At 27.4% G+C, this 24,503-nt stretch overlaps 7 protein-coding genes across 7 annotated transcripts in view; 3 read left to right on the top strand and 4 right to left on the bottom strand.

Annotated features, from left to right (window-relative positions):
• Positions 1–426: 426 nt before the first annotated feature.
• Phum_PHUM027590 (uncharacterized protein) lies at positions 427–2,517 on the bottom strand (the record flags this gene model as incomplete). Its single annotated transcript, XM_002422957.1, has 5 exons — positions 427–604; positions 706–835; positions 1,078–1,269; positions 1,365–1,544; positions 2,499–2,517. The coding sequence occupies 5 exons, from the start codon at positions 2,515–2,517 to the stop codon at positions 427–429; spliced, it is 699 nt and encodes a 232-aa protein (XP_002423002.1).
• A 3,334-nt stretch (positions 2,518–5,851) lies between these two features.
• Positions 5,852–6,895, bottom strand: Phum_PHUM027600 (uncharacterized protein; the record flags this gene model as incomplete). The annotated part of the gene is made up of 2 exons (XM_002422958.1): positions 5,852–6,455; positions 6,627–6,895. 2 exons carry the CDS (start codon positions 6,893–6,895, stop codon positions 5,852–5,854), a joined length of 873 nt encoding a protein of 290 aa, XP_002423003.1.
• Positions 6,896–7,908: 1,013 nt separating this feature from the next.
• On the bottom strand, positions 7,909–15,009 carry Phum_PHUM027610 (Jumonji/ARID domain-containing protein 1D, putative; the record flags this gene model as incomplete). Its single annotated transcript, XM_002422959.1, has 23 exons — positions 7,909–8,115; positions 8,228–8,431; positions 8,517–8,856; positions 8,926–9,180; positions 9,273–9,543; positions 9,648–9,849; positions 9,950–10,166; positions 10,239–10,392; positions 10,480–10,729; positions 10,814–11,053; positions 11,123–11,319; positions 11,458–11,749; positions 11,834–12,110; positions 12,236–12,326; positions 12,418–12,560; positions 12,640–12,798; positions 12,896–13,163; positions 13,240–13,414; positions 13,488–13,708; positions 13,794–13,994; positions 14,080–14,328; positions 14,500–14,681; positions 14,762–15,009. The coding sequence occupies 23 exons, from the start codon at positions 15,007–15,009 to the stop codon at positions 7,909–7,911; spliced, it is 5,043 nt and encodes a 1,680-aa protein (XP_002423004.1).
• Positions 15,010–16,637: 1,628 nt separating this feature from the next.
• Positions 16,638–17,588, top strand: Phum_PHUM027620 (uncharacterized protein; the record flags this gene model as incomplete). The annotated part of the gene is made up of 5 exons (XM_002422960.1): positions 16,638–16,731; positions 16,808–16,923; positions 16,997–17,165; positions 17,253–17,392; positions 17,460–17,588. 5 exons carry the CDS (start codon positions 16,638–16,640, stop codon positions 17,586–17,588), a joined length of 648 nt encoding a protein of 215 aa, XP_002423005.1.
• A 1,765-nt stretch (positions 17,589–19,353) lies between these two features.
• Positions 19,354–20,665, top strand: Phum_PHUM027630 (restnol dehydrogenase, putative; the record flags this gene model as incomplete). The annotated part of the gene is made up of 5 exons (XM_002422961.1): positions 19,354–19,615; positions 19,682–19,921; positions 20,001–20,189; positions 20,268–20,467; positions 20,561–20,665. The coding sequence occupies 5 exons, from the start codon at positions 19,354–19,356 to the stop codon at positions 20,663–20,665; spliced, it is 996 nt and encodes a 331-aa protein (XP_002423006.1).
• A 919-nt stretch (positions 20,666–21,584) lies between these two features.
• Phum_PHUM027640 (uncharacterized protein) lies at positions 21,585–22,236 on the top strand (the record flags this gene model as incomplete). Its single annotated transcript, XM_002422962.1, has 3 exons — positions 21,585–21,762; positions 21,837–22,076; positions 22,205–22,236. The coding sequence occupies 3 exons, from the start codon at positions 21,585–21,587 to the stop codon at positions 22,234–22,236; spliced, it is 450 nt and encodes a 149-aa protein (XP_002423007.1).
• Positions 22,237–23,200: 964 nt separating this feature from the next.
• The window catches only part of Phum_PHUM027650 (uncharacterized protein), a gene marked incomplete at both ends in the record, with an annotated part of 5,457 nt that continues 4,154 nt past the window's right edge, over positions 23,201–24,503 (bottom strand). The window contains 4 exons of the mRNA XM_002422963.1: positions 23,201–23,325; positions 23,432–23,515; positions 23,684–24,004; positions 24,104–24,229. Coding sequence (XP_002423008.1) covers positions 23,201–23,325; positions 23,432–23,515; positions 23,684–24,004; positions 24,104–24,229 — 656 coding nt within the window. The remainder of the gene's footprint in view (positions 23,326–23,431; positions 23,516–23,683; positions 24,005–24,103; positions 24,230–24,503) is intronic.

The raw sequence follows: 24,503 nt of genomic DNA on the forward strand, positions 1-24,503 counted from the left end.
AAAAAAAATTAAAAGGTTTTTAAATCGCGATATATCGTTTTTTCGATAGTTCAATCCAATAATCGAATGATTCGAGTTTTAAAAACAAAACAAAACAAACAAAACCGTTTGGTTCGAATTCATTCGTTGAAAATAAAATAATTTAAAATTATTAATAAAACTGTATAAGAAAACCTGTGTAGGGAATTCATTCCTCCAATTCTACCTCCTCCTCCTACTTCTCCCACTCCTCCTCTTGCATCTGAAACATATATTTGTATATGTTTATAATTAAATCGTTGACGAAAAAAATATTAATAATAATAATAATTTTTTTTAAATACTCACCGCTGACTAGACCCAATATACCTGAAAATAAAATAAATAAATGAATTAATTATTTTTCCGGGAAAATTTTTAGATTATTATTATTATTATTATTATTAATTAACCTGGATAAAAGACGCTGCTTTTTTTCGCATGATATTTAGCATCTGGTATAAAAAGTTCACACTCGAATATGACGGGTGTTATTAAATTTTCATCTTCAATTAAAGCGGAAGCTGTTATGTTGTACGCTCCATTTTTATAATATTTTTCAACTATCGTATTATTAATAATTAATCTGAAAAAAAAATTATTATTATTATTATTATTATTATTATTATTATTATTATTATTAATAATTAAAATAACTATAAGTGCGTTAATAATGAAATGATTTACTTTGTTTTACGCTCCAGGTCTTTATATAAAGCCATGTGTGGCTCCGGATATATTCCTTGTGCTATGCAAGTTATGTTAACCCTTTCCAAATCCGGTTTTTTTTGTAACAAAATCATTTCTTTTCCAGGAGCTGGAATGATTAACAAAAAAAAAAAAAAAAATTTGTGACGTAATTAAAACAATTTAATCATAACGACTTCTTCTTCTCCTCGGGTATTTTTAAATACAAAAAAAAAAAAAAAAAAAAGATGAACGTTATGAAAATTATCTTTTATAGACTATAAAATTAATTGAGGACGTGACGACGATTCATTCATTTACTTAGGGGGAGGGGGAGGGAAAGGAGAAAGAAATATAAAAATTAATTCTTACCGAAAACGACCATTCTTTTCGTCATAAAATCTTCTCTTAAAAATGTCGATACCATACATTTATAATCTCCTGATAATTCCGTCGTTGGATTTTTAATGAAAAGCGCGCGATGCATTGATGAATTATGATCGGATACGCGATAATCTAAATCTAATCTACCTCTTAGTAAACCTAAATCTTGTGGTTTTTTCCCTGGAACCAAAAAAAAAAAAAAAAGACAAAATGTTTTATTAATATTTTTAACTAAGAGTTTTCCCTGGAAAATTTCAAATGAATTTTTGAATTACCAGGAATCCATTGATACACTGGAGAAGGACTATTGTTGTAAAACCATTTAACAACGAGTCCACTATTTGGATTTAAATCGTCTGGAAGCAAAGCATATTGACAATCTAATATTACGTAATTGCTACCATTTCTTACGGATCTTGGAACTGTTAAATCCGTGATTTGTAATCCGGTAACATCTGGAAAAAGAAGAATTTCATTAATCGTAATAATAATAATAATAATGATCGAGTCATAGAAATGGTAAGAAAAAATTTCGTTATATCCTTTTGCAACTATCAAATCATCATCAACAAAAAAAAAAAAAAAAATCATCTTTCATTAGTTTAACTCTGTCGGCCATGCAGTAAGTGTATACGTTACGGTCACCAATTTTTTTAGCAAAATCTTCCAACCCTGAAGTCAACTTCGTAACAAAGGAAAATAAAAAAAAATATTAGTAATAATTTCAAAATACCTAAAACGTTGAGAAATTTCCTTCTCTCTCCCCCTCCCCCCCCCCTCTATCTATCTTTCTTTCCCTAAAAACAATTTTTCTTAACCTTTTCTTAACCGAAAAAAAAAAAAAAAATTGAAAATTAGTATCAACACGGATTAAATTGGATTTGATTGGATTAGTTTGGGGGTTAGCTTGGATTATATCGGATTAGACGAGATTAAAAAAAAAAAATGATTTAAAAAAAATTTTTTTTTGTTTTTTTGTTTTTTGGGGGGGGAAAAAAGCGTTAATAATTAAAAAATTAATTAAAGATAAATCAATCTTTTTTAAAAGTAAAAGAATATCATTAAAGTGTAAACCTTATACAATTATCGTGTCAGAAGCAAATCAAACAAACAAAAAAAATTTTTTGTTGTGTTCGTTCATCACAGTCACGGACGTAATTTTTTTTTCCCTTTTTTTTTCTTTAACTTTTTCTTTAAATTAAAACAAAAAATAAAATTATAAAAACTAAAGAAAAGAAGAAGAAGAAAACACTTTTTTTTAAAATATTGATTTCGTTTAAAATAAAACACAAAAAATCCTCCCGGAAAAAACGGCAAACGTCTAAATTATAACAAAAGAAGCCAAAGTTTTTTTTTAAGGGTTGTTAACTATAAGGGAAATTGATTGATTCGTTTTAAACAAAAAGTACTTTTGGAATAAAAAACCATTTTTTTTTTTTAAGGGTCGTCGGCCACTTTATTTAGATCCTTTTGAAACCCTTTAATAAATAAATTTTTTTCTCCAAAATGAATAAAAATAATAATAATAAAAGTCATTATTACGACGAAATATAAATTTTATGGTTACCCTCCTAAATAATAATAATAATAATAATAATAATAATGAGTAATAAATTAATTGATTTTAATTGAAAATAAAAAAAATTCACGACATTTAAATTAAGAGCACGTGCTTCTGTCGTTTGTTCCTCTTATTGTGTTAAAGTTTTTTTTTTATTTATTTCCGTTTTTGTATTTACGATGAGAGAAAAAAATTTGTTTTCGTATCGTTATCAATGGCAAAAACGGTCTTATCACTACCCAATAAAAAATTGGGAATTAATTATAAATTAAAATAATTGTGCAAACTTACCGAGTAGACAATTCAATGCCCAAAACGAGAGCCAAGTGACGTAGAAAAAATTAGTTGCCATTATTTAAATAAATAAAACACAAATAAAATTAAATAAAATTTGTTCAGAACTTATTTATAACTGAAATTACTGAACCCACACATCGATGATATATAATTTAATACACTTTTTCGCATTAACTATATCTCATTTGTTGTTAATTTGACACTTTCATTCAATTAACAATATATATATATATATATGTAACAATAGTTTATTGTTTTTTTTTTTTTTTTTTTTTTTTTTACTCCGTCTTTAATCCACGAACACAAACAGTAACAACGACAAACAAATAAATAAAAATTTCACAACTTTAAAAACAATAATTTTCTACTGCTGTTGCTGTTGTTGGTGTTCTTGCTGTCGATGCTACTGCTGGAAAAAAAAAAAAAAAGAAAAAATTAAAAATCCACTTGCATAATTTTTAATCCCACGTATGATAAATAATAATAATAATTTTTCTCTTGTGTTTTTTTTTTTACTTGTCGTTGATGGATGCGTACTAACACAATTTTATTATTATTATTATCGTTTGTTATTTAAATAAAAAAAATAAATAAATAAAACTCACGTGCGAATTTTTTCCTACATCATTTTTCTCTGCATTTTGTTTGATCCCGAATCCCCGTTTTTTTTTTTTTTTTTTAAAAAAACCATTTTATACAAATTTTTTTTTTTTATTAAATAAAAAAACGTTTTTCACGCAGACAACAAAACAAACTCACGCACAACACAAACTTTTATTTAAATAAATAAATAAAAAAAAAAAAAAAAAAAAAACACAAACGAATTAAAAAACTTTTTAAATGTAAAAATGAGTTGGGTAAATAAGACGAAAGGGGGCGGTGGGCGTTGGGGGGAAGGGTAAAGAGGGGGAAAATGGTGATATAAATTTCACGATTTGTAAAAAAACAAAAAACACAAACGAATTCGATAAAAATAAAATTTAAACTGGCGAAATAAATAAATAAATAAAAAAAATAACGGCCAACGAACTAAGTACCGACATAAAACTCATGCATGGTTGATCTTAGAATAACCGATAAACAGGGTCGGAACTCCCCATTCTGTTTTTTTTTTTTTTTTTTTTTTTGTTTAAACAAATTTATTTTAATGATTCGCGAGTATTTATTTATTTATAAAAAAAATTTATAAAAAAAACGTCGACAAATAGCAAAAAAAAAAAAAAAATTAAAGAAATTTACCAAAAAAAAAAAAAAAAAACTAAACCAAAATCAACTCGGATTTTAAATGTTTTCGTTCCAGGTGTTTAAACTTTAACCGAATTTATACGACACTGAATTGTTCAAACAGGTGGCATACATAACGACAACAACGAGGGAGAATTAACGTATGGTATCATGGAGTTGAACCCGCACGCGACAACCGTAAAATAAATTCATAACCGTGGAAATATATTTATATATATTTTAATAACGAAACAAACGCGTTTCGGTACAACGATTCATTCAGTCCGCCGTTATTTTTTTTTTTTAAACGTTAAAAACGAGAGAGAGAGAAGGATAGGGTAAAAAAACGACAAAAACGATCGGGGGGAGAGGGAGGAGGGTGGGGTGGTGTAAAATCATTTAAAACCGCACAAAAAATTTTTTTTCCCAATTTAACAACTACTTTCACGTTAATTATTATTATTATTATTATTCCTATGATATTCATCATCCTATTTTTTCTTTAATTTTCTCTTCTGATTGTTTAACAACAAACGGTTGTTGTCGAGGAGTACAATTATCGATCGATCGACTGTAAAATAAATAATAATAATAATAAAATGAAAACAAATTTTTTAAAAACCACATTTAATTAATTAATTTTCTTTTACCTCAAAATAATTTTCTTTTTCTTCTCCACGTGAAAAACTTCTTGTTTCTCTCTCTCTCTCTCTCTCTTTCTTTTTACCGGAAGTTCTTTTTTTCATTTGGAATTCTTATATTATAAATGAATAATATTAATAATAATTATTATAATTGAATTTTTTTTTTTTTAATGTTTAAATACTGCTATATTGTGCAATATATATATTTATATATAATTAAATATTATTATCATTATTAAATTCTTTGCAAATAATTTTTTTTTTTTTTTTTATTACATAAAACAAATATACATACACATTTTTTTTTATTTATTTATTTATTTTAAAACTACGAGAGTGTGTGTGTTTGCGTGTTTGTGTGTGTGTGTGTGTGAACCCTGCCTTCATTTTCAATCAAAATCCTTTTTTTTTTTTTTCTCTTATTTGATTTATATTATTATTGTCAATGTTTCTGTCGTTTGTTGTTGTGGTTGTTGTTGTTGTCGTAATCGTCATCTTGATCGTCTTCAATACATAATACAATCCGTTAAATTTTCCGGCTAAAACTAAATTTAACTAACGATTAGTATATCGTTTTGTTTTTAAAAAATATGAAATTTATAAACATAAATTTTCCTTTTTTTTTTTTTTTTGTTACATCAATAATGTAAATTATGTATAATTTTTTTTTATATTCACAAAAGGCGACCGTTTTATTATCATTATTATTATTATAAACAATACATAAACAAAAAAAAAAAAAATGTTCGTTCCTTCTTCTTCATTACATTATTCGTTCGTTCGTTCGTTTGTTTGTTTCACTGAATCAAAAAAATATAATTTTTTGTTTGTTATAAGCTTATAAACTTTCAACAGTTAATGTTTTTTTTTTTTTTAAAGATAATAATAACTTCCGGTGGAAAACCGAATATATAATAATCGATAATCAATCAATTAATAATCTACTATTATATAAAATGATTTTACGTTTTCAGATTAACATTAATATAAAAAAAAAAATTTTTTTTTTCATTTTCCATCATTTCCACCCGCGCACTTACTCATTAACTCTATCGGCAAAACCGTCGCCATTTTCAATTTGTTGATCGGATTCCCGTTGCTTATCAATGGTGGTCGTGGTTGTGATCATGATTTGTGATACGTTCCTGTCGTTATTTCCTCCGCCGCCGCTGTCGCCGCCGTCGGCATTGTCTTGTCCCTTCCCATCGTTTCCTCCTTGTAAATTTTCCATCGGAATTTTAGAAAATTCTTTGTTGTTGTCATCGGAATACATTTGTTCCTGATAATCGGATCGTTCGAACGAAGATTCGCCGAGTGGAAAACTCTGTACCGGATAGCTGGATTTCGAAGAATCCGTCAGTTGGGTTAAAACGTAGGAATCTTGAGGAATCGCGGGCAACGGTAGAGGTACGTTACCCCTAGGGTAACCCTCGTCCTGTTGCTGCGGAGGAGAAGAATAATCGGGATAATTCGGAGGATCGGGTTTCATGTAACTCGGATTCGGATACCTATAAGTATTGTGAGCTACGAAATTCGTAGGATCCGACGGTGAATAATCTCTCCCTAATTGATTCCCGTAATTTTGACCATTCGGTGAATAATTTTGCGGTGGATAATTCATCGAGTAATTCGGAGGCATTCTCACGGGTTGCGGATGTGGGATGTTGGGTTGTGGCAAAGGGAGGGGCGTAGGATGAGAAAGAGGAGGAGGAGGAGGAGGAGGCGGAGCCTGTTGAGAATTTTGATAATTGTGCTGATAGACCGGATGTTGAGAGTCGTCGTAACTTTGGGGAACGTGAGACGACGAATACTGCATTAAATTTCCGGGCATGTTATACGGAGAATATTGAGAATCCGTTGCCATTTTTTTCTCCTGATAATTATTGACGTGCTGATGTTCTGCCGAAATATAATTTTGTACGTGGGGTTCTTGAACCGAATAACTATGAGATGAATTAGGTAGGGAAGTGGGAGCAGAAGGTACGGGAACAGAATTAGGAGGAAGAATCATATCGGGAGGATTATTGTTGTTGTTGTTGTTTATGGGTGTTGAAACTGACATACCTGATCGTGGCGGCATATCTGAAAACAGAAATTCTTATTAAATAAATTGTTTTACATTTTAAAAAATTTAAAAAAATAATATTTAAGAGCAGCGGCAGATTTATAGATGCCCCCAAAATGAGGACCGACAGTTTTACTAAAAAAAAAAAAAAACAAATTTTAAATTTTTCTTACCGCAATATTATAAATTAATTAATTAATAAAAAAAAAAAAATTTTTTATGTTTCCCTGATAAAACTGAAAAGCTTAAATTTTTTTTTATAATAAAAATTAACAACTTTAACTACAAAACAAACAAATTGTCTAATTATTTAAAAATTACTAAAAAAATAAACTTTTTAGGTCAAATCTGTAAAAAAAAGTGCAATCAAGGGATTTTTTTACCACAGCTAATTAAATTCAAAAGCTTTTCTTTTGTTGCGTGAAAAAAAAAAATTATTAAAAATAATAATAATAATAATAATAATAAAAATAAAAAATTATAAAATACTTAATTAGAGCATAAATGATATTTTATCATGCAAAATTAATTTTTTCTTTCTTTCTTTTAAACGTTTATAAAAATTATCTACTACTACTACAAATACAAGCATATGAGAAAATTATATATATAGAATAAGCCAAGTAAATTTAATTTTTTTTTTTTTTTTTTGAAAGAATCGAATTTGTTTAAGGAAATATATGTATTAACAACATTCATATCCGAAAATTAAGCTTTTCTCTTTACCTGTTTATTAATTTTCCTTAAAATTGAATTAGCACTCTAAAAAAAAAAAAAAAAAAAAAAAAGATAATAAAACATGTTTTTTTTTTTTTCTCAATTTGTTCAATTTTTATAAATACCCAATCCTGTACTTAAATAAATAAATAAATAAATAAATAAATAGACAAAAAACTGTATCTACTCCTATTTTTTTTTTTTTTTTTAAATAAATAATTGAATCAAGTTTCGCTGTTATTTTTTTTTTTTTTTTTTATATACTTTTACTTATATTATAGGGTTCTATAAATTAGCCACTGATATATAATCTAAAAATTGCCAAATTTCAATTTATTCCTCGTACTGTGGAATGTCTGATGAACGTCCATATCGTAAGAAAATCCTTGCTGGTGCATCCATCCGGTATTACCACTTTCTAAATTGCTCATACCTCCCGTGTCGGCCTCTGGCAAACCGCTAGCAAGTGAAAGAAGAGCATCCAAACCTAGACTTTCATCTAAATTAGTCGGTTCCACCTGCGGATGAACAGAATACGGGGAAATTAATTTTCATCTTTTTTTTTTTTAAATGTACGAATGTGTGCGTGTGCGTGTACTTTTTCCACGTGGCATTTAACACGAATTATACCTTGACTCTGTTGCACGTGCTCGTGTCCGACTGGGAAGAAATACCGTGTTGAGATTGAGAATGTCGCGATCCTTTTTTAACATTTAATTTTTGACAACCATCACAGATAAAATCCTCGTCTTCCCGTATATCTTTTTTATCGATTCCTAAACATTTAAAATGATACCACTTTTCACAGCCTCCGTCGCACTGAACCCAATCAACCTAAAATTATCAAATCCGATTTTTAATAAATTACTAAAATTTAAAAAAGCAAAAAAAAAAAAAAAAAGCAAAATTGAAAACCAACTTCTTTTCCGATAGGTTTTAAACATTTTTTGGCAGCGCAATTTTCGTCCGAATCCGAATCCGTACTCGAATCCTTTTCAATTTTTTTCTTTTTCTTCGTCAAAACTTTATTTTCATTTTCCTGTAATTTCCTTTTGATTTTTTTCCCCGTTTTAAATTTTTTATTCACGTCTTTAAAATTCTTTTTCCCAAATTTTTTACTTCCTTGAGAAATGGATGCGACGTTGACTTTTGACAAATCGTTATACACGGGTGGCGAATTCGAATGCGATTGTTTCAATTTGTACTTTTTACCCTTTATGCTCGTAGGCGTCGTTTCGTGTTCTTCCGTCCTTCTTTTCCTGTTCATATATAAATAACTTATTTAAAAAAAAAAAAAAATCATCATCATCATTATTTAATTTTTAAACGCGGTTAAAAAAAAAAAAACATGCCTGGCACGTTGTTTCGCTTTGACGCGATCCTTTTCTATTTTGCTAGCGATCAATTCCGATTCGAGTTGTTCTATCGCCGGATATTTTTCTTTTTCCGGTTTTGGTTTCGTAGCTTGAAGAATTCGCCAAATGTGAACGGTTTCATCTAATGAAACTTCCAACAAATCACCTTCCAACATTAATTCTTCTAATTCCGCCCTTGCTATTTCACTTAAAACAAGAGGAGGTTGTCTGCGAAAAAAAAAAAAAACGAAACAATTAAATTTTAAAACGTAAAAAATTATTATTATCTTAAAAACAAGAAAGTAAAAATTTTAACGTACTTATTTTGTTTCACTAGAGGAGTTTTACTCGCCGTGCTGTAGGCATGCTCCGAATTTCCAGAAAAGTAAGCTTGCGCCGAAGCAGAATCGTCATTTTTGTCCGAGAAACTTTCTTGCACGTGATCTTGATTGAAACCATTTTGAGAATGATCGTCGTTATTTTGACTAAGCCATCCGGAGGCTGTTGAATTGTTTGTTTGAGATTGTGGAGAATCCTCGTTGGATGTCACGCCGGAAATGGCACGAACTCGCCTGTGTAACTCTGTATTTCCTAAATCAAAATACGAAATAAATATTTTAAAAGATTAAATTTTTTAAATACAAATCGATTGATTATTGATTTATTTTAATAAGTTTTCTGTATACCTATTTTACCGGCTGCTTTTTTCAATTCACTAGTAATTATCTTTTCAGTCTTTTCCCGTGCTGCAGCTTCAACCAATTTCTGACTGAGCACAGACAATTTTGCTAATGCGTTTGCTATTTCATCCGTGGCTAAAGACGTTCTTGCTCTATCTTGCCAGTTCATTGCTCTTTCGGTAAGACATTGAAGCGCTTCACCCTCGGGTAAACGAACCTTTTTACACAAAAAAAAATAAATTTTTGTTAATTTTAAACGAATTTTGGAATTGAGAATAACACCCAAGATAATTAACATCTTTGGAAAAAGAAATTACTTCGAGTTTTTGTAGTGAGACTAAGAGAGATAATATCGTTTCCAGCCTTGGCCTTCTGGATCTTAAACAGCAGGGACAAAGAAATTTAACTTCTCGAGTCGCAGCTGCGGCCAATTGTTGGGCAGGACTTTGTTTAGATTTAGCTCCCGTGTGTTTGGGCAATGGAACGCAAGCTGCATGAAACCAATCCTTGCATAATTCACACTGCAGCATGAAACTGAAAAGAAAAATTAAAAATTTAATACTTCTTTTTTTTTTTTTTTTTTTAAATAATTATAAATAATCGTACCCAGTTGCTCCTCTTCTGCATATGCAATATTTAATGTCACCCTTGTCGTTGGCTCGCTTTCTTAAATTTTGCAAACGAAGATCACGCATTGAAGTCATTTCTTGCCTTTCGGCATGCTTAAAAGCAGCAACCACGGCGACTGGACTAACGGTTCCTATTTCATAAAAAAAAAAATTATATAATAAACAACTTTGGGAAATTTTAATTTCTTTATTTCTAAAATCCTACAATATATACATACCTTCCAATTTCACATCAAAGACGATTGGAGCTGAATACGAATTGTCATCGTTTGGTTTTTTCTTTTTCATTTTTAAAACGTTTATCCCGAATTCGGTTCTGGGACTCAGAGCTTCCATCAACGTGTATCTAGAGTTTTTACGCAAAAAAGTTCGAGCAGTTCTTTCTTTCCACGATTTGGCATTTTCTAATTTCGATTCGAATACGGACATGACTTCCAATTTAACGGGAATATTTTTTCCTTTATTCACCTTGAAAGCAAAATCATTTAAACAATTTAATTTTTTTTTTAAAAAGTCCACAAGTTGAAATTTATATAGTGAAAATGCAATTACTAAATTTTCCAAAGTATCCAAGTAAGGAAAATCGGGTGCATTTTCAATAGCTTCGACTTTAACTATCCAATCTTTAGCTTTCTTTAAAGCATCCCGTAAACTTCCTTCGCTGGGTAAATAGGCGGGCAATTCTTCTCCTTCGCTGATCAGTTTTTCAAGAGCGGATATTGGTTGCCTTTGCTTTGAACTCAGGTATTCTTTAGCTTTCTCTTCCCATTTTTCAACATTCATTAAAAGTTGCTAAAAAACAATAAATAGAGCAATTACTTTCGTAAAATACCCAGAGATTAAGAATATTGCATTGCTTACTTGTAAACAAGCCATTTCTTTTTCTACCAACGGGTGAGGAGGCAATTCAACTCCAGCATCCAATAAACTTCTTAAAACGTCAAGCGTCACCTCGTCTTCATCTTCTTTGGTATCAGCTACTTCTTCGAGCCAAGTAATTCTTTGAAGATTATGTTTTAGTACGACTAATTCCGGCAATTCGACATCGAGCATTATTCCTGTCAAATATATCAATCATTTAGAGAACAAAATTTATCCCGGTTATCCCGACAGTTAATTATTCGGTCTCTCGGCTATGAGAACATAACTTCAGCAAATATATTCTCCTATCCAACTTTAAACGTGTTTAAACGTACCCGCATCTATGCATTTTTCCAAAGCGGCAGAATCGGCCGATTCTAAATCTAATAGTTTTTTAGCCTCGTTTTGAAAATCTTTAACTTTTTCTAATAATTCTTTAATCGTTTCCGTTTCTTTTAAAACGCAACATAAATTTTCAATTTCTTCGTAAAACAATGTTAATTCTTCCATTGTTAGCTTATATTTTGATTCAGCAGTTTGCCTTGTTCGCGTTCTTAGTTTTTTGTTGGCTAATTGTTGGGCTACGGTTGCGCATTTTTCGGCTTCTTCAACGGCAACTTTTAAATTCTGAAAATTTTTTTTTTTAAAAATTGAATTAGTCTTTGTTTTTTTTTTTTTTTGCTTTTGAGGTTCCAACAAACAAATACTAACCGTCAATAAATCCGTAGTTGGAAATTTTTTATCGTATGCCGTACTTAATAATGATTTCAATTCCGAAAAAGTCAAAGTTTTTTCTTTAGTTTTGTCTAATGCATTGGTAACATTATCACACCAAATATCATAACATTCCACTCTTAATTTTAGTTTTTCCAACATGTCTGGTAATTCATCCAGAGTGTATCTGTATCGTAAAGTATGACTTTCAGGAGGGCATTTACATAATTCAGTTGAATGTCGTAAACAAACTAATTGTTCATTATTGCAGCTACTGCAAAATACAAAAAAAAAAAAAAAAAAAAAAAATTGATTTTTATTGACGGGGCCATTTTTATAAAAAAAAAAAACCTGTAAAATTATTTCTAATATTTTAATTTTTACCAAGTGACGGCTGACAAAAAGCATGTAGTTTTACAAATTTCACATTGACGTTCATCGTCTGGAAGTAATTCAAAAGCTTCCCGTTCTGATTCAGTCACTCCCCATTCTGTAAAAAAAAAAAAAAAAAAAACAAAATTGATAGATTTTATTTTCAAATGAATTTTATTATAATACATAAAAATAATTTTTGCAATTACCCAACAAGCTTTTTCGTAATTTTTTTTCTGTTTGGACCATAATTGTCATATCTTGAAATGTTGCCGTTGCGACGGTCAAATCCAGACTGTTTGGACAACTTGCCATTTTGCATATTAGTTCATCGTGCGAAAAAACGCAATACCTAAATATATAAAACGAGTGTGTATTAAATTAAATAAAGTCAATAATTTTACATAAAATAATCGATAAAGTTTTAAAACCTTCGCAACATGGAATAATGATCAACGCATTCTCTGCCTTTTTGCAACCAATCAGCTGGAGCAAAATTTACAGCCTCCGCAAAATTGTACCCTTGATTAAATCCAGCGTGATAAGCACGTGGAAAAGTTATTACGAATTCTCCAGCTTCTTGATCGGTTCTGGAAAAATAATAAAATTTTTTTTTTTAATTAATCAAACGTAAAAAAAAAAAAAAAATTATTTAAATTAGCGCGCTATTAGTAATTTATACGATACCTGTAAACTGGAACTCCGGCGTCCATCAATATGTTGGGATTCATTATGGTAACAAGTTGATGAAGTAAGTCCGGCTGACTTTGAAATAATTCAGGTGCCGCTTTTTTCATTGATAACTCGAAATCTTCTGCTTTCCCGCCGGGAACACCGTACCAGGTTTTGGCCTCGCCCCAATGTAAATAATTTATCGAGTACGACCAGTGATCTTCATTATGCCAACAAAATGTTGCGAAACACATACCCACGTACATCCACGGAACTTTCATACCTTTAAAAATATACTCGATTGTAGTAAATAAATTACGTTTGTATGCCATTACAGTAAATATAAGAAAAAACTTTACCTGAAATGTCGGCATTAATATGTCCTAAAACAGAACTTTCGAGACAGGGTAAATTGTTCAAATTCCATTTCGATTTCGCATATTCTATTTCACACGTAGCCATTTCTTCAACACTAATTTTCGTGGGAAAACCAGATCCGTGATCCATGGTGTGCAAATCAGCTCCATATTCGACCTAATATAATTTACTTATTTAAATACATTCATTCGAATTTCTACTTATAAAAATTTTAGACACAAAAACTCACCGTAACATCTTCATCTATAGAACTGACGATTCTCCAAAATTCTTTTTCAATCAAAGAAGATGGAACCATGTGAACAGGCATGTTAAAGTAATCTGATTTAAACTGATCGGCCATTTCTCCGAATTGTTGCAAAGTGTACTCCCGTCTCGCCTGTTCAAATCCAAACGCTTCCATTGGTTTGGAAACCTCAGCAGCAACGCATTTAGGGCATCTCCAATCACCTGAAGCAAAATTGAATTTTTTTTTTTTAAATTAAATTTAAAAAAAAAAATACAAAGACTAATCGAAAGATAATAAATGAATCACCTTTGGGAATTTCAGTTAGAGGTGGAAGTAGACAAAAAGTATGATAAGAATCATCACAACCGTCGCATAATAACATATTTTCTTCGGCATCACCTCTTTCGCAATTGTGACAAATATACTTGGCTAATGGATCATACTCATAACTAGTATTTGTTTTTATTTCTTTTTTCTTACATTTCGCCTTACTTTCAGAACATTCTACTAAAACGATACATTTACATTAATCAATGAAAAGAAATAAATATTAATATTATTTAAGTTAATTTAAAATATAAATTATATTCACCCTGTTTAGATTTATTCTGAAAACATCTTTTAGATCTTCTAGCATACTTTTCTGTGGGAGGTTTGATAGCTTGTCTAGATACAATTCCGTGGGGTTTATAATCTTTTTCCTTTTTTTTAGAATCTGATACACTGCTATCACAATCCAAACTGTCATCGGTTTCCGCTTTAATTTGTGAAACAGCTTTGCCCTGCTTGAATATATCAAAAGGATGCAAAATCCTTTCGTAAAGATGTTTTAAAGCACTACCTAAAAATCACAAATAAAAATAAATGAGTTAGAAATATTTATACTTTATTAATAATAATTTAAAATATTTTCAATTATATAAAAATTAACCTAAATCTCTTCCTGATGAAAATCCCATTTTATTGGCTATTTTAGACCATTTTCTATTAGTGGTAGTCCCATAAAATCCACCTTCTTCTTCGACAAATCTATGAAGAGCATATAAATCTAAAGCTCTTCTTTCGACCATGGGAATTTTCAATGAGCTACCCTGAAGCTCCCAAAATTTAGCTATCTGGTCTAAGAAATTTAGTTTAATTCTCGTCTTGGCTTCTAATTCATTTAATCTTTGAATTCTAGGAGTAAATTTGAATCTAAACAAAAACCCATTAAAAGTTAATATGAATGTGCGTTAAAAACGAATTGTTTAAAAACAAAATAAGTAATTACGTACCTGTCTACATCGACAGCAAATGGTGGCTGCCAATCTGAAGGAGGTTTAATTTTACATATTCCATACTTTTCTGCTTCAGGTCTGATCTTAGCAATATATGCTAAAGGATCATCAAACTCACTGCTTTGTGGAGTGTATACAGGAGCTTCGGGAGGAACGACAAAATGAAATTCCTCTGCCACTAATGGAGATAATTGTAATCCTTTACTTGAACTTTTAGAAGGAGACTTTTCTGATTTAAATACCATTATTTCACTGTATATTATTATATGTATATATATGTATAAATATATCAAAATATTTAAGAAATTTTATATAAATTCTGAAAAAAAAAAAAATTATACATAAAAATAAAGATTAATTTCTTGCATAAGGAAATTCTTATGCAATTTTATTTAACAAACACAAAAAAAACTATTCAAATTTAGTTTTTTTTTTTTTTTTTTTAATTTTTAATGTGATATACAGTTTAAAGTATTTATTACAAATATTTATTTTAAAATTTAAAAAAAAAATTAAAATTCAAAACTTAATTACTCATGAGCAATATGTAAAAAAAAAATTAAACAAAGATAGCACATCAACATTAAGATAGCTTCCCCAAAGATGCACTTGCCCCCCCCTCTACACAATTTTCCCCAAAGTAATCAAGGCCTAAGTTATAAATATTACACGACGAATAATTTCTAAAAAGTTAGTTATTTTCTTGCCGTATATTAAAAATAATTTTGTAAAAAGGGATAAAAATATAATTCGCGCAATATATAATATACTAAGAAGTATTAAATTCATAAAAAAAATGAGGCTATCTTAAAGTGCTCCTACGGACTGCGACCACTGTGCCATTGTTGCAATGAACAGGTCGCACAATCCTTTTCTGATTTAAGCATGGTCACAAAAATTTAAGTAAGAAAATACAATCAGCACACACTTTCATTCACCTCCCACTAGTACGTTATTTAACTAGCGAAATAACGTCTTTTAAACGAAAATAAAAAAATTTAAACTATAAATGGTCGTCCATTTTTAAACGGCAATATATCACGGACGCTTACTACAATATCCTACTTTCGAAAATGTATCATAAAAAAAATGTACCTGCAATTACATTTTCACTTTTTTCCTTAAATTTCTTCATAACAAATAATCTGTCACTTTACTGTTTAATTCACTTTACCAAATCGTCCCCGTGACATACGCTTTGTAAAAAAACATTTTCTATTTTTATTAATACGGCAGCCATAATGTAAGTTCTCACCGCCTGTTAGTGGATGACGTGATAAGTTTTTTATTAAACGCTGCCTCCGAGATTCATCAAATCTCCTATTTTTCCTAATTAATTGTCAGTTTAGAATTTCATATAAAAAAATTTTATTTAAAAAAAAAAAAATGCTAACCAATTTTACATTAATTTATCACAAATTAATTTTAGATTTTTAAAAAATTTGTAAATCCTCATTTCAGAAATTCTTTTTCTTTAAAATTTATTTTGAAATAAACTACTTTTCTTTACCCAAAAAAAATTATATGAAACGAAAACCAAACTTACAGATTCCATAATTATATTTAATCTGAAGTTTATAATTTCAATTTTATTTTTTCCGTATTTTAAAATATAAATTTACCTGTTCCTCTTTAAAATGTTCGCCATCAATTTAAAAAAAAAAATTTTTAACTTAAATACAGTTGTAAATAAATATGGTTGTGTTTACCTAATTCGACAAGTTAATTTCCTTCCATGAAAAAAATATCAAAAACCATATTTTAGTCATTTTTATTTATATTTTTAAGAACGAATTTTCTTTTTCTTTTTTCTTTTTTTTTTTTTTTTTTTTTTTTTTGAATAAGTTATTAAATAATAAATATTTAAATTAATATGGAAGAAATTTATGAATGGATTGATACAATTGGAGATAAAATACCATTTTCAAGACCGAAAAAAAATTTTGCCAGAGATTTTTCTGATGGAGGTAAAAAAATTGTACATAAAACTTTCGCAAAATTCCTTTTTATTTTATTTATTTAAATAAAAATATAAAATTTTAGTTCTTGTCGCTGAATTATTAAAATATTTTTATCCGAGAATTGTCGAATTACATAATTATCCTGCAGCAAATTCTTATGCTCTTAAAATAGAAAATTGGAATACAATGAACAGAAAGGTTAAAAAAATTAATATTATTATTTTTTAAAAAAAAATTAATTTAAAATTAAAATTAATTAATTATTAATTAGGTTTTATCAAAATTACAACTTCAACTTAGTTCAAATATAATAGAAGAACTATCTAGAGCAAATCCAAAAGCTGTTGAAAAATTATTGCAGGAAATTAAAAATAAAATTGAATCGACAACTAATGTCGAATCGAAAGAAAGCGACGAAACTTTAAATTCAGAATTCACAGGTAAAATTTTATTAATTATTAATTAATAAATAACTAATCAATAACACTAACAATACAAAAAAACAATTATCATATTAATTTTTCAAGATGAAATAATAAAAGTACCCGTGAGTACGAGCGAAGAAGGTGAAAAAATATTTAAAAAAATGATTCCGGCAATACTTTTGGAAAAAAAAATAGCAGAAATAAAAAAAAAAGATAAAGCAATAGCTCTATTACAAAAAAAGGTAATGAAAATTATTATTATTATTATAAATAAATAAATAAATAATAAATTTTTAAATTTTTTTAAAGGTTGAACATCTAGAAAGTTTGCTGTTGTTAAAAGAAACAAGAATCCACGATTTAACAACACAATTATATAAACCTGAAAGAAATGAATTTTCATTTAAAACTCAAAATCAATATCATACTTCACTTTAAATTTAAAAAAAAAAAATTTTAATAATAATGATAATTATTAATAATTTGAATTTGAATGAAAAAAAACGGTACATAAATATGTGAAAACAATTGTGTGAAGTATATAACATAAGTATAATGAAAAACTATATACATATATATTTTTAAAAAAATGTAAATTTTATTTATTTATTTATTTACTGACTATCGATAATATTAATTAATTGTACGACGCAAGAAATTATTATAAATAAATAAATAATTAATTTAAAAATATATTATTTTAAAAGAGGTAGGCTTTTTATGTCGACATCATTTCGTAACAAACAAACAAACAAAAAAGTATTTACAAACTAACTAATAATAATAATAATTTTCGTTTATGAATTTGTATATAAATTTAAAATTTTAACTCGAATAAAAATAATAATAATAATAATAATAATAATAATAATAATAATTTTTTTACACTCGAACCTAATATGTACTAAATATTTTTTTTTTTTTTAATTCAATGTAATAATAATAATAATCGGTGGAAGGAATGATGATAATGATAAAAGAAAATGTGTAAATTTTTTTGTAAATATTAATAATAATAATAATAATGGTAATGAGTAGTTTATACGAATAATTTTTTTTTTTAAATAAATAAATAAAAAATAAGAAAAAAATCGATAAACTTGAAAAAACTTTAGATTTTCGTCCGTGAACCGTGTCAACGATAAATGATTTTTTTATGACTTTTTTTAAATATTTTTTATTCACACACAACGACTGAACAAAACCTGGAATATAACAAACGAGTTATGTGAGTTTTGTGACGTTTTTTTTTTTTAAAAAAAAATTTTTTTTTTTTTTTAATTGAAAACATCATAAGAGGAGGACAACAACAACGAAAAAAAATAGTTTTTAAAAATAAAAATTAGAACGGATAATTTCTTTCGATAGTTCTTCCGTAATTTTTTTTTTTTTTTACTTTCACTTTTCTAGTGTATAATCAAGGTTTTGTAACTCGCACAGTACATCATTGACTAACAAACGGTAAACAATCATCATTATTATTATTTTCATTTTTGTAAGTTGTATTACATTTTATTTATTTTTAATAAGTGTGCCAGATACTTTATACATATTTACACATAATTTTTTTATTAAATTCAAATAATTATTAAAAAATAATCCATAAGTTTTTTTAAATTAATTTTTTTTTCTTGTATTGTTCAAACTTCATTTCGGATATAAATAAATACATAAAAATCGATTCGATATTTTTTATTATTTAATAATAATGATTTTAAGCGTAGATTTATTATAAATAAATTTATTTTAAATAAATAAATAAGTTAATAATTTATTTAAACACCGGCATGTAACTGCGTTAACGTATTAATAATTGGTTTTTTTCAAACCGGACTGACCCTTTTCAAGGTTTTGTTCAATAACCATCATTTGTTTCGTTTAAAATTATTATTATTATTTGCAAATGCTTAATAATTTTTTATTAAACGCTTTATATTAATATATTTTACGTAAAAAAAAAATTCTTTTATATTATTTAAACAAAATAAAATCAATAAATTTTTTTAGAAAAAAAAAAAAAGTCATTGAAAAAACAAGTTTTTATATATAATTTTTTTGGGATTTTCCAAACGTAATTATTATTATTATCATCACTTTTAAATACCTAAGGGAATGATGTATACGAAAAAAAAAAAATTCCACGTGATTAAAAATTACGTTTTTTTTTTTTTCAATTTCAGGTATACGAAACATTATTTTCGGTATGGCTTTGACAAGTTTACAATTGGCATTAGTCGTTATTTTTTCATTAGTTTTATTATTATTATTAATTCTATTGGCGTTTAAAGTATATATAATACTTAACAAACGTGAAAAAGCAAGTACGGCCAAAATGAATGGTAAAATTGTTATAATTACTGGAGCCAATTCAGGTATCGGAAAAGAAACGGCTAAGGAATTGGCACTTAGAGGTGCTAAAGTTATAATGGCTTGTAGAAATATAGACGTTGCAAATAAAGTAAAAGGTAAAAATTAAAAATCTTTTAAATAAGAGAAAATAAAGAGTTTTACATTTAATTTTTATTCATCAGATGAAATAGTTAAAGAAACAAAGAATGACAATGTGATAGTTAAAAAGTTGGACCTTAGTTCTTTGTCTTCTGTTAGAAGTTTTGCTGAAGATATAAATAAGACAGAAGGAAAATTGGATGTTTTGATTCATAATGCAGGAGTTGCGTATACATTTGAAAAAGTTGTTACTAAAGATGGATTGGATATGACAATGGCTACAAATCATTTTGGTCCATTTTTATTGACACATCTTTTGATAGGTATAATGCACAGCACATTTACTTATGAAAATTTCGAATTGATTGATATTTTTTTAAAAAAATCATTCTCGGATTTTAGATTTGTTAAAAAAATCAAAACCATCTAGAATAGTGGTGGTTGCATCAGAACTTTATGTTTTTGCATTCAATTTTAATGTTAATATGTTAAATCCTGTAAGATTTTGGTTTCCTGCTTATCTTTATTACTATTCAAAATTTGCAAATATTCTTTTCGCACTGGAACTGTCGAGAAAATTGGAGAACACAGGTAATTGAATTTTTTTTGAATTTTAATCATATAGTTTAATGAAATAAATTTTAAAAAATAAAACAAATTTTTTTTCAGGAGTTACTGTGAATTGTTTACATCCAGGAATGATCGATTCTGGAATTTGGAGAAATGTACCTTTCCCACTTAATTTATTTCTCCTACCGTTAACTAAAGTACTTTTTAAAACACCCCAAGAAGGATGTCAGACAACTGTCAATTGTGCAGTCGCACCAGAACTTGCTAATGTCACTGGGAAATATTTTATGAATTGCAAGGTTAATTTCTAAGCTAAATATTTTTGGTTGTTACTTAAACATGACATTGTAATTTTCTATAATTTAATTTGATAATTTAAATATTTATTGTAGGAACGTGAACTAGCTGGATTTGTTAAGGATTGTGCTAAAGCTAAAAAAGTTTGGGAATTAAGCGAAGAATTTGTCAAGTTACAAGAAACTGATCCGAGGATTTGATAAAAATTAATTTTTGGTAAAATAACATTTTTTTTTCCGTATTAAATAAGGAAAATGAGAAATTTTCCTAAGTGCAAAATACATGAAAGAGCAAATGAAAAAAGTAAAGATGGAGTTGTGTAGTACACAAATTATTTGTTAAGTTTATATAATGGTTTAGGTGATTCTACAAATGAAACAATTTATTCACAATGCTACTTAATTTATATGTGAACTTTAATAATTAATAATTTTATATTTTTTAATGCAAAAAAAAATTAAGCTGGTTTTTTTGTACTAAAAATTGATAGAAAATTTTAAATACTAGTTTTCACTTTAAGTTTTTTTTTTTTTTTTTTTTTGTAGAATTATTAATGTTAGAAATATTTATTTAATAATAAATTTTATTATTAGCTTTTTACGAGTATTTTTCATAAGTAAATGTGTTTTAAATGCATTATAGACTTACAACTGAAAAAAAATCAATTAAAATAATTATATTGGCAACAAAATATTGCCGAAAATATACATTGTAAAACCTATAAAATGTACTTTTTAAATTAGATGAACACTATATCATATAATATAAAAAATTTTGAAAAAATTTAAGTGTTAATTATTTAAACTTAAACTCATTTCAAAATCTTTTTTTTTTTTTTTTTCAAATAAATTAGATAATATAGTGAACATATACAATATATAAACAAAATAAATTGTTTTTACGGATTGAAAAAATAATATTTAATGCTTACAATTGAATAATAATTGCTGAAATTTAATTAAATTGAATAAAGTCCGTGTGTGTAAAACTCTGATAATGTTTTCAAAATGTCGTTATTGACGTGGGATTAGAATTCGAACGTGTACATAGCAAGTAAATAGACGCCATTAAATCACTTAATTTCGTATTTATATATATTTATTGTATAAATCAGACAGTATGTCTGAGGGTTTAAGTTCTGGAAACGATAAAGAGGAAAAAACTCTTGATTCCTCACCAAAAAATGGACGTACTTTATCTACTAGTACGTCTGGATTCGAACCATTAGATCCTCACGATCCAAATATCAGTTTACTAGCCAATAAAATGTTTCAAAAATGTGCAGAATTATTATTAGGTAATCAATCGATATTATTATTTTTCTTATTTTATTTAATTTGTTATTTCATTTTTAAACTATACCATTTTTAGGAGAACTTACTTCAACTCAAGAAGACTACAATTTATTAGAAAATATGAATAAGGCTGTGATAACAAAGTATTCAGATATGCATCAAGTAGCCATAAAAATTACAAATTCAATGCAAGAAATTGATACAAAATATAAACAGTTAAGGCCATATTTAGATCAGATAGATTTAATTGAAGATAGTGTTAATAAATTAGAACAAGCAGCTTATAAATTAGATAGCTATTCGAAAAGATTAGAAAGTCAGTATCAAATCATATCAAAAAAATAAAAATTACATAAAAAACTTTTACACATAAAATACAATATTTACAGAAATTTAACATTAAAAAAACATTTTAATTTTTACAATATTTAAAATGTTAATCAGTAGTTCATTACGATAATGTTTCCATATTTTAAATTCATTCCGAAAATTGTCTGCATTTCAGTGTATAATTTATATTTTAACTAAAATTTTAAATGAAAAAAACATTCTGTACAAAAAAAAAAAAGTACCTTAAATATTATTTAATGAAGTATGGAAAAATCAATAGTTGATATTAAGTCAAAAAAATATATACTTTTTATTTTTAGCTTTCTCTTTTCAAAAAAGCGTAAATTTTATATAGCACATTTACCAAACTGAGAGTTATCTTTCAACTCATGAAAGCTATTCAAAAAAATTCTTGAACAATTTTACTGCTTATATCCTTTTTAAAAAAAAAAAATTTCCTGTTGAAAAAATCAAATCGACAACAAAAAAAAAGTAATAACTGCCTCATTCTGCATTTTAAATTATTATTATTATTATTATTAAAAAGTTTTCCTCCTCTCACTTTTAAATTGAATCAAAGTAATCACCTTTTTCCATCTTCCCATAATAAAATAAATAAATATGACTAAAATACTGAAGGAGCACTTGATGATTTATCTTTGAAATTTTTAATTTAACTTCAATCATTATTAATTAATTAATCAATCACAAAATCAATTTTTTTTTTAAATATATATTTACGTAGACTAATATTGTCTTAAAATTGTGTAGAGAGAGAGAGAGAGAGGGAAAAAAAAAGATTTCAACTTTTTTTTTTTTCTTACATCTCCTCATGTGCTTTTCTCTTTTTTTTTTCAAATTTCATTTGCTAAATTCTTTTCTCTCTCTCTCTCTCTCATCTTTGTAATAAATTTATTACTTTTGACCCCCATTTTAATTTTTCAAACTAATTTAAATATAATCCTAGTAATAATTAATTACTGTGAAACTATTAATTTAATTTGTTCCCTAAAAAAAAAAAAAATTTTTTTTTCCTGTCTACCTATATAAATAAAATCCTAACCGACATGTGAGGATTTATTTATATTTTCTTTTAAAATTTATTTTCCATCATTTTTTTCGATTTTTTAATTTCGCTTGTGCTTCTTTTAAAAGCAAATCAAAGGAATCATAATTATTTCTCGTCGTAGGCGTAGGCGTATCTTTAAAACCTGAATAAGAAGTAGGCATTCCGTCTGCAACAAAAAAATGGTATTTATTTTTTAAAAAACTTTAACTTTACTAATATTATTATCATTATTTGAAATTAATAAGTACCCAAATCAGCATATTTTTCTTTACAAAATCCTCTACGACCGCCAAAACACAAATCGTATCGTGGCAATGATGGATCATCGTTGCCATGTTCAACGGCATCATATGCATCTGCCTTGTACGCGTACGTAACAAATCCATAATTATCACTAAAAATTCAATATTTATTTTTATTAAAAAAAACCTTTTCCTTTTTCGAAAAGATAATAATAATAATTACAACAACTCACCCATATTCTCTAAAATGCAAACTAATGTCTATGATTGGCCCGAAAATACTGAATCGTTTTCTGAGCTTGGCACTTGTCATCCCTTCTTCTATTCTTCCCACATAAATGACTCGTCTCTCTTCAATCTGCCTTTGTTTTTCTCGCATCGAATAAGCATAAAAAGGTGATCTGGATCTAAAAATTTTAATTATGTTCACCTGATAGGCTCCTACAACTGATTTTCCTAATAGAAATAACTTTTTACCTCCTTTTATTATTAGCATGTCTACTGTGGTGATAACTATTGAATCTACTTTTATTTCCATAATATCGATTTCTAGATCTTGATCTTTCTCTCGACGACGAACCCGATCTAGATCTTCTTCTGTATCTATTACATTAATTTACAAAATTACTTTGTCTTTCAAATCGTACAATAAACAATTACCTTGAAATTAACAAAAAAAAAAAAAAAAAAAAAAAAACTTACCTCGAGTAATTTCTGCTATTACGTTTATTTTTCCCATAATCGCTAGAAGTTGAACTTTCTCTAGATCGTGATCTGGAAGAAGATCCAGATGAGAAATCAGATCTTTTATCCCGATTTCTGGACCACCTGAAAAAATTAAAATTAAAAAGATTTTTTCGACTGCACATTCATTCGATTTGAATTTTTCGATTGAAATTCCAACGAAAATTGTAATTTTTTTTTTTTTTTATTAAAACTAAAATACATTTCCCTAAAAAAAAAAAAGAAAAAAATTTAATGTAATATTGTTATAAACCTAGATTTATATCTTCCTCGATCTTCATGTCGAACAGAATTACTACTATTACTGCGACTCCGCCATCTTGACCTTGATCTCGATCTCGATCTCGATTGTTTTCTA

The sequence above is a fragment of the Pediculus humanus genome, genomic scaffold (genome assembly GCF_000006295.1).
Source record: "Pediculus humanus corporis 1103172107382 genomic scaffold, whole genome shotgun sequence".
In the NCBI taxonomy this organism is placed as follows: Eukaryota; Metazoa; Arthropoda; class Insecta; order Psocodea; family Pediculidae; genus Pediculus; species Pediculus humanus.